This window comes from Mycena indigotica (genome assembly GCF_014461135.1).
Source record: "Mycena indigotica strain 171206Taipei chromosome Unknown Mind.scaff0006, whole genome shotgun sequence".
Lineage (NCBI taxonomy): Eukaryota > Fungi > Basidiomycota > Agaricomycetes > Agaricales > Mycenaceae > Mycena > Mycena indigotica.
The window spans coordinates 2,934,045-2,942,847 of record NW_023503005.1 but is presented as its reverse complement, the minus strand read 5'-3'; the positions used below and the strand labels follow the sequence as shown (position 1 = coordinate 2,942,847).

General features: G+C 49.7%; 3 protein-coding genes across 3 annotated transcripts; all 3 read left to right on the top strand.

Annotated features, from left to right (window-relative positions):
* Window positions 1-692: 692 nt before the first annotated feature.
* Window positions 693-3,148, top strand: MIND_00738700 (Mitochondrial carrier protein; the record flags this gene model as incomplete). Its single annotated transcript, XM_037364087.1, has 16 exons — window positions 693-785; window positions 837-1,104; window positions 1,149-1,238; window positions 1,291-1,491; window positions 1,541-1,723; window positions 1,771-1,983; window positions 2,031-2,059; window positions 2,107-2,212; window positions 2,260-2,285; window positions 2,333-2,381; window positions 2,432-2,460; window positions 2,507-2,581; window positions 2,630-2,652; window positions 2,698-2,986; window positions 3,036-3,088; window positions 3,136-3,148. 16 exons carry the CDS (start codon window positions 693-695, stop codon window positions 3,146-3,148), a joined length of 1,740 nt encoding a protein of 579 aa, XP_037219731.1.
* Window positions 3,149-3,391: 243 nt separating this feature from the next.
* Window positions 3,392-3,890, top strand: MIND_00738600 (Mitochondrial carrier protein; the record flags this gene model as incomplete). The annotated part of the gene is made up of 3 exons (XM_037364086.1): window positions 3,392-3,448; window positions 3,495-3,746; window positions 3,795-3,890. 3 exons carry the CDS (start codon window positions 3,392-3,394, stop codon window positions 3,888-3,890), a joined length of 405 nt encoding a protein of 134 aa, XP_037219730.1.
* A 353-nt stretch (window positions 3,891-4,243) lies between these two features.
* MIND_00738500 (Argonaute-like protein) lies at window positions 4,244-8,379 on the top strand (the record flags this gene model as incomplete). The annotated part of the gene is made up of 30 exons (XM_037364085.1): window positions 4,244-4,262; window positions 4,308-4,318; window positions 4,367-4,402; window positions 4,459-4,497; window positions 4,544-4,619; window positions 4,658-4,900; window positions 4,946-5,057; window positions 5,108-5,133; window positions 5,182-5,244; window positions 5,298-5,366; window positions 5,412-5,626; window positions 5,680-5,824; window positions 5,871-5,914; window positions 5,963-5,985; window positions 6,035-6,095; window positions 6,145-6,285; window positions 6,332-6,424; window positions 6,476-6,714; window positions 6,770-6,785; window positions 6,834-6,913; window positions 6,964-7,055; window positions 7,157-7,212; window positions 7,257-7,384; window positions 7,438-7,505; window positions 7,561-7,602; window positions 7,649-7,666; window positions 7,714-7,769; window positions 7,819-7,998; window positions 8,046-8,148; window positions 8,204-8,379. 30 exons carry the CDS (start codon window positions 4,244-4,246, stop codon window positions 8,377-8,379), a joined length of 2,670 nt encoding a protein of 889 aa, XP_037219729.1.
* Between the last annotated feature and the right edge of the window lie 424 nt (window positions 8,380-8,803).

Here is an 8,803-nt window from a genome sequence, read left to right as displayed (position 1 = left end):
GTCCTTGAGCTTGCTCGACTCCAACCCACAACATGACGCTCTCCGTCCTATAGGCATTTTCCCTTCATATATGCACAAAAAACTGTTGAACAGGGAGGAAATGGGAGGGGAAAAGAGGACAATTTGAGATTGAACAAGTAGCTACTTAAGTACATATAAACTACAACAGTGTCTAAACTAGTCTGTTGAAGGGCATGTACATATGAAGTACAAAGTGGAATGAACAGAAGGGGAATGGCAATCTGAGAACAAGCGCTGTTTCCGAGAACGGTCCGGGTGGCTGTGCATGCCGCCGGATTGAAAGTCCAACAAAAACGACCTTATAATCTGCGGCTCGACACGAGTTTTGCTCCGACTGTTGATGGGACGTTGTGGAGCACCTCTCCAGGCTCTCTCTCAGCCACGAGTTGGCACCTTCTCCAAATGCCGGTGCATTCATCTGCTTGGTGGGAGCGAGTCCGGATGTTTAGTGTTGCTATTAGGAATAAGTTGAAAGGATCGCGCATATACGGGGCCTTCCTGTAGACGCTAGAGCTGGCTAAGGACAGTAGGAATACTGCGATTTTCTCTTGGTGTGATCCATAGAGCCTAATATGGAAATTGCTTTTCGTTGGGTCGCCTATGACGACTTGATCTCACCCTTCCACTCCCAATTTCGATGCCTCTATAGGACTGGCGAGGAGTAGCTTGCAATGAGCTTGCAAGACGACAATGCTGATGAAGTGCAAACCAAGCGCGAAGCCCCAGGCGCGGGTGAGCAGGACCGCCCCGTTGCACGTTCGTTGGTAAGAAGTCGTCCAGGTGGAAAAACTTATCGGTGCGACTGAACAAAACAGGACGAGTTTCGGCGGGCTGAAGGTCGCGAAAACCGCAAACTCAAACTAAAAACTCTTTGGCAACAATTGCCGAAGCTTTACTCGACTGACGCTGGTCCAACCAACCCACAGTCGGCCGCCCTTCAAGACACAATAGACCCGGAGACCGCCCAGCAACTCATTTCTGCGTATGAAAAAGAGCTGATACGGAAATGCGGTGGCCATTCGTCAGGCACAGCACCTATAGAGTGGAAGGAGTTTCGTAGATATGCCGAAGCAAAAGAGACCGGTATTCTTTTTGACATCACCTTTTCCCGTTCTCAACGTTGCTAGAATTGTGGCACATCTTCCATGACGAACTAGATCTCGATGGAAATGGCAAGCTGGATGCGCAGGAGCTGAGGTCTGCGTTGGGCAAAGTCGGTTGGTCAGCTTTGTACGGACTGTCCTCGGAGTATGCTCACCAGCGACCCAGGAATCAAGCTGTCTACCGCCAAACTCCACGAATTCATGGCGTATCTGGCGACGAATCCACACTCCAGCTCCATCAGCTTTTCGCAATTTCGTGATTTCCTCTTACTTTTACCTCAACGAGCTTCACCCTCTGAAATCTACCGCTATTACGAGCTGAGAAGGTATCAAGATGCCCGTGGCGCAGCCCGCGTCAACATGGAAGGTCCGTGGCTTGACTTGCGATTTACCAGGATTCTGAGCACATTCCACAGGCGATGTCAGTCTGAGTGGTGAAGACCGGCCCACGATTCAACTAAAGGAGAGGAGCGGCTCAATCGCAATAACACAACAACAGCAGCAAGCACCTCTACATGAAGACGATGGAGAATCGCATAGCTGGCTAGAAGGCCACACAGCGTTGAAGTTTTTGCTTGCTGGGGGCATCGCTGGTGCAGGTCAGTGGTTTCAATCTGTTTTTTGCAGTGGATCTGAATACTCCAAGTTAGTCGAACGTGTACAGCGCCATTCGACCGACTCAAAATATTTCTCATAACCCGGCCACCGGATATGGGTGGCGCTACGATGACATCTAAACCTGGCCTTGGTGGTGCGAGAATCATCGCCAGTGCGGTTGCTCGCATCTATTCGGAGGGCGGGATTTTGGCGTTCTGGACAGGAAATGGACTCTCCGTTGCAAAGATATTCCCAGAGTCGGGTGAGTGCATCATCGTCTTCAATTGGCTCGACCTTGACATGTTTCAGCGATCAAGTTCTTCTCCTATGAATCCTCAGTCAGTCTTACCCTGTCGGAATCACAGTCGTCTGAATACAGCACCAGAAACGCGCTTTTGCGAAATATTGGGACCACGTTGAGGATTCCCGTGACATAAGTGGAGTGAGCAGGTTTCTGTCTGGTGGTATTGGTGGCATTACGAGTCAATTGAGTGAGTCGAATTTCTTTGGTTGGTTCGCGCCGTACTCAAAAGTCTAGGCATATACCCAATCGAAACTCTCAAAGTACTCATTCCGCGTTTGAGTTGACATAATTCTTAACAATTCTGTAGACGCAAATGATGAGTAGTGCCCGGGACCCTTCGATGGCTCAGGTGTCTGGTTAGCGAGGGATACAGCATTCTGAATACGTGGACTAATGGCTTCTACAGGAACTGGGACTAACGTATTCCGCGTTCGGGTTGGTTATTCGATTTTGTTGGCAACTCGAGCTGACTGATGGACAGCAGTCCACAATGCTTGTAGCTGCACGACATTTATGGGCCCTTGGGGGATACCGCGCGTACTATCGTGGCTTGACGGTGAGCCGATCACATGTTTGCTCTTGCTCTAGCTGATTGTCGATTCAGATTGGTCTAGTCGGGGTATTCCCGTATGTTCCCACACTCACCCGTAATTTTCGTTAATTCAACTCCAGATACTCTGCTATCGATATGAGCACTTTTGAAGCCCTGAAACTCGCCTATCTTCGATCAACGGGAAAGGATGAACCGGGTGTCCTTGCCATTTTGGCCTTCGGCAGCATATCAGGCAGCGTTGGAGCCACAAGTGTCTACCCATTGAATATGGTGCGAACCCGGCTTCAAGCATCAGGTTCAACGGGTCATCCACAAACGTATACTGGCCCCTGGGATGTCGCTGTCAAGACATGGGAGCACGACGGATGGCGTGGGTTCTATCGTGGGCTGTTCCCGACGCTGGCCAAGGTCAATACTTTTGTGTCATTAACTGAGGTTTGACTGACTGTGTTGATAGGTTGTTCCCGCTGTATCAATATCGTACGTTGTTTACGAGCATAGTAAACGGCGGTATGTCAAGTGACACAATCCTAAACCTCTGCTTACCCTATCATTAGGTTGGGTGTGTAACATACTAGATATATAGAGGACTTCAACGACTTAATCTAAACCATGTATTCTCACAACATAGCTTGCTTTCGATCACGCGCTGGATGTCACGCTGACGACGATGGACCGTTGCCAGAAATCAACCGCCGAAAGCTAAAATGACCCAAGATTACTCCCCATCTGTCGATGGCTGCACAAGCTCGAAATAGACGCTAGCGTGGTATATAAGGCGGTCTGCTCGTCCTCAAACAGACATCCCCCATCATGTTCGGCTGGTTGCACAAGCTCCATAACTCTGACGACGAGAACGCGTATGAGCAGGTTGGTTCCATCTTCCCCCCCAGTCTTTTGTTACTAACAGAGGCAGGTTATCAATGCCGACCCCGAAATCCCAGAGCACAAGGCGAAGCTGTCGCACGAGCTAATTGCGGCTGCAGCTGCATACGAGGTTATTTTCACTCCCTCGTTTTTGTTTGGCGATGATGACCGTCTATTTCAGGCTGCGAAGAAGTACGAAGAGCATTGCGCTGCCAATGGAAAGCCGGACAGCCATGCCAAAGCCAAAGAGCTGATTGCTGCATTCAGCGCGGCATTTGTTGATCGCATGGTTGAGACGAAGGTACAGCCCATCTATAACCGCAAGCCCCGAGGCTAACAACGACAACAGGGTCTCGACGAAATCGACCGAGAAAAGGCGAAGCACGATGCTGCGAAACGGGCCCACGAGCAAGCATCAGAGATCTTGATCGCTGAGTATAGTTAGATAAGGAATTGGATGTGTTACTAAGTATGCGTGAACTTGAATGTCGAGTTTATATCTGCTGTTTGAATGTTGGCGAGAATTTGCCTCTAATTTCCCTGCTGAGAGTCTGAGACGCGTTTATGGGGGCATGCTCTAGAGCGGAAAGGATCGGCGCAACGTTGACGCGTCGGAGTCAAACGCGTCGATAACGCATCACCTGACCGCACGTGAGCGTTCGATTGGTAGGACGTAAAACGCAAAGTATAGGATGGCAGCGATATTTCTGTCAAAGTGAGGCGGGTTTAAAAGGCAGGAAGGTGGGGCGTGCAGAGCCGTGCTCTCCCCCACATTTGCCAGCGAAACATTCTCCAGCGATGCCCCCTCGTTCAGCCAGTAAGTGGGCGTTTGATGGGCTGACAAATTCTTGATGGCTTGTAGACAACGCTCGTGTATGCCCATCCCTCTCCCTCTCTGCTCTACCGTTCATCTTGTCGTAGGCTGGCCTTCCGACTGCTGGCGCGCACGTCACCACTGTTCGTCGTTTTCTCGTCTTATGTCTTTCTTCTGGGACAAATTTTCGTTGCGTTAGGTTGGCGTCAAACGCCCCGACTTCGGTACCAGCGGACAGGTATTTGTTTGCTTACAATCTTCACTTTTCCTGACCTCCGCTTCAGCCGACTCCGATTTTCGTGAATTCCTTCGAAACAACCATCCCCAACGCTACGATTCACCATTACGATGGCAGGTCTCGTTTCCCTCAACTCTCTGTCATTATTAATCTCTTCCAGTCGTCATCTCGCCTTCTGAAAAAACCTTGCCTGCCCGTATGACTATGGACCTCATCCGTCGGCTCCAATTCAATGTCGCGCCTCAAATTTTTACTCCTCGCGTTGTCTACGATGGCCGCAAGAATATTTTCAGCATTCGCAAGCTGCCTTTCGACACTGGATCGCAGGAGTTTGAGGTCACGATGGCGGATGGAGCTGCCAACCCCACAAGCGGCAAAGGGCCCAAAGTTTATAAGATCAAGTGTGAGTCGACTTCTCCACACAACGACCTTGATTACATTGCTTCAGTGACCCATGTTGCGGAGATCAATCCAGAAGTCTTGCGTCGCTTTGTCGAGGGAGACGCATCGCACGACAACGCCGTTCTCACTGCTATCACTGCACTGAATGTCGTTGTCCGGTGGGCTTGCTCTTCGTCGGCACTTTCTTTTTTTACTGACGCATCAACAGCATGCAGCCCTCGATGGACTTTCCCTGTGGGCCGACTTCTTCACCGCACTTTCGTTGACACTGATGATTCCCAGTTAATGTCCGGTCCTTCTTCACCAACAAGGAGACCAAGGATATCGGTGCTGGTCTCGAGTTGTGTACGCCCTGACCTTCACGACTGTTTCTGCAGCTATTGATGTCAGCCATATAGGGCGTGGTTACTTCCAATCCGTTCGTCCTGGTGTTGGGAAAATGCTGATCAATGTTGACATTTCAACGGGTCAGTTTCCTCTTTCCCCCTATGCTCAAACTGAACTGAATATAGGGACAATGTACAAGGCTGGGCCATTGCATGCGCTGTGCTGCGAGTATGTCAACAAACCCAACCAACCTAATGCTCTTTGTCCCAAACGCGGTTTTCCCGATCGTGAACGGCTTCGCCTCCAGCGCTTCATCTCTGGCATTCGCATTCTCACCACTCACAACGGACCAAACGGCGAAGTTCAAGCAGCGCCGCGTGTCGTTAAAAAACTTTCTACTGTCAGTTGTTCGTTCACTAGTTTACAAGGAATGGATGCGTAACCATTTCTTAGGCGGGTGCGAATGATCTTTTCTTCACGGTCCGCGAGGGGGAGAAAATGTCTGTCGCCCAATATTTCCAGCGGACCCAGAACAAAGCGCTGCAATATCCAGACGTCGTCTGTGTCGAAGTTGGCAACGGCGCTCTCATTCCGTTGGGTGCGTCCTTGGTTAGTGACTGTCTCTATGACTAATCCCATGCCAGAGCTCTGCACCGTGGCTCCCGGTCAATTGATGCGCAAGCAAGTTGTATGTCGATGATATACTTTCTTTTCTTTTTGCTCATTCTTTTTCAAGCCTCCAGAGAAGACCAAAGACGTGTATGTCACTTATAGTGTTTAGATTCTGTTCAAATTTTCTACTTTTTAGGCTTGACTTTGCTACCAAACGACCAGCAGATCGTCTTCGCAGCATCAAAAATGGCCTACAGGTTTGATCACGACATGTGTTGCTCGACTATATCTCATCGCCATTTCCAGCTGCTCGCCTACGGGCAATCCGAGTATGTGCGCCAATTTGGAATGAACGTCAACTCTTCTGCAGGACCTCTCAATGTTCAAGCACGTGTTCTGAAGCCTCCAACGCTGCGTTACGGCCCAGGATCTCGTCAACCAACCATTGTGAGCGGTGCCGCTTTCGCCTTGATTTGACTTATATGCCTCGTAGACTCCTCGCGATGGCGCATGGAACATGGTTGACAAGCGCTTCTTCAAACCTGTGGCGATTGACCGTTGGGCTGTTGTGGTCTATGAGCAGCAGGTAATTTTTCTTTTTGAACTTGTGAAATCGCCATGTTGACGCCGCACTTAGCGTCGGTTCAATGAGACTGCTGCGAACGACATGATTCAAGGTCTTGTCAACAGCTGTCGTGATGTGGGGATCAAGCTTGCCCCTACGCCATTTATTACTTGGGAAAATGGTCAAGGTCGTATCGCTGATCAGCTCAAGGCAGCTGGTGCGGCGGTTGCCAAGAAGCTCAAGGCGGGCCCTAACCTGATTGTCGTTGTGCTTCCTGAGGGAGGGAATGACATCTACACGGCTGTTAAGCAGTAAGTTGATAACTCAAGCATTCGCTGGGATTTAGCTTACAGTACTTGTCGACAGCTTCGGTGACATCACGGTCTCTCTTTCGTTCTCGTTTCATATTTTGCCCTCAACCTCTCTGCAGATGGGTGTTGCGACTCAATGTCTCAAGTCGAGCAAGTGCTTCAGAGCCAAGCCCCAGTATTATGCCAACGTTTGCTTGAAGTAAAATCTTATCATTCATTGCCTTTGTTAGTCATGCTTATTATCTGCAGGATTAATGTGAAGCTCGGTGGTATCAACACGATTCCGGATGCCTCGTCGGTCTCCGTTCTGACGGATCCTCATAATCCAACTATTGTCATGGGTTAGTGGCCGGTTGATTAAGAAGCCTTCGACTGACATAACTTTAGGCGGTGGGCTAACTTCCTTGTCTGTCATCGTGATTCGGTCTTATCTCCTGCCTAGCGGATGTTATTCACCCTGCTCCTGGCTCCGATGGTCGTCCCTCTTTCACTGCTCTCGTTGGTAACGTCGATTCGGACACTGCCAAATATGTTTCTGGTAGAGTTCCCACGTCGGGCCTGATGACTCTTCTCAATTACGGATTCCAGCATCTCGCGTTCAGACTTCGCGCCAAGAGATGATAGAGGAGCTGGAGCCCATGTGTCGCCATATCGTTACAATGAACATGCGGTACGCTCTTGTCCATGCTGAACCTTGGGTTTGCGTATGAATGACTTGGACAGGTACCGTGAGATGGTCGAAAAGAAACCCGCCGGTTTATTGGCACCAAAACGCATTATTTTCTTCCGCGGTGGGCTTGTTATCCTTCGTGTTCGTTTACTTTGTTCTGACAACTCTCGACCCAGATGGTGTTTCTGAAGGGCAATTCAAGCAAGTGCTAGAACAAGGTTCGTAATCTCCGATCTGTAGCTAATATCTAATCACTGCATAAAGAGTTGCCACTCATTAAAAGTTGGTCTATGACTTAAACGAGGACCCACCTTGACATTTCACCATAGAGGCTTGTGCGTCAGTTGGTGCCAACCCCAAGATAACCGTCCTCGTCGTCGGCAAGGTTTTGGCCTTGTTTTCGCGTCCCTGACACTAAACTGAGTTATTTCCAGCGTCACCATGTCCGTTTCTTCCCTCAGAGTGAGCGTGATGGGGACCGTAGTGGCAATTGTCGCGCAGGAACCGTCGTGGACCGAGAAATTTCTCATCCAACCGAGTTCGACTTTTATCTCCAGTCGCATGGTGGCTTGCTTGGGACTAGTCGCCCCGCTCACTACTCGGTCCTCTATGATGTGTGTCTCCATGTCCAACGTGAACACCGACTGATTGGATTCCATAGGAGAACAACTTCAGCGCCGATGCTCTTCAGTCGCTTGCATTCTCGCTTTGTCACGTCTACGCTCGTTCGACGCGTTCTGTCTCGATCCCGGCCCCAGTTTATTGTTCGTTTTGTCGTCTTCGTCAGCTGGAAGTTGCTTTACTCAGCACTCGTCGCAGATGCTGATATCGTGTGCTCACGTGCCAAAAATCACTATGATCCGCAGGGCACTGTCGATTTTTCAGACTCGCTTACGCAAGCAGACGACCAGCAGGTGGCCAACTCGCTCGAAGCATTCAAGCGCAACTTCAAGCCTCTTCACCAGTCTCAGTCGACGCTCATGTACTTCTCGTAATCTACTCCTAATGTGCTATAGCTAACTTACCAATTGTCATTTTTTGCTCGCTACCTGATGTTTATTTTTGGAAGCAAATGATCATCGGTCACATGTTGATTTGTTGATCGGAGCGTGGCTTTTAACGTCTTGACCGGAACGCATGTCGTCAACGACTACCTGCTTCGTCATCGACTCATGGTCGCACATGCCTCGTCACTGAGCACTCGTAACTTTCAAGTCGCGCAATCATTGTACCACTTGAGTTCACAGCCAACCATTTTAGCCCAACATTGACTGGAACTGCTTTGCCAACGCTTCTCACCACATGAACTCCTATTGAGCGCTGTTAAACACTGTCAAGACGGCTTCTGTTTCCTCGACCATCAACTTCGGTCTCCGTCCTCATCATGTTGCCGAGTTGCACATGTGTTCTAATCGTCTA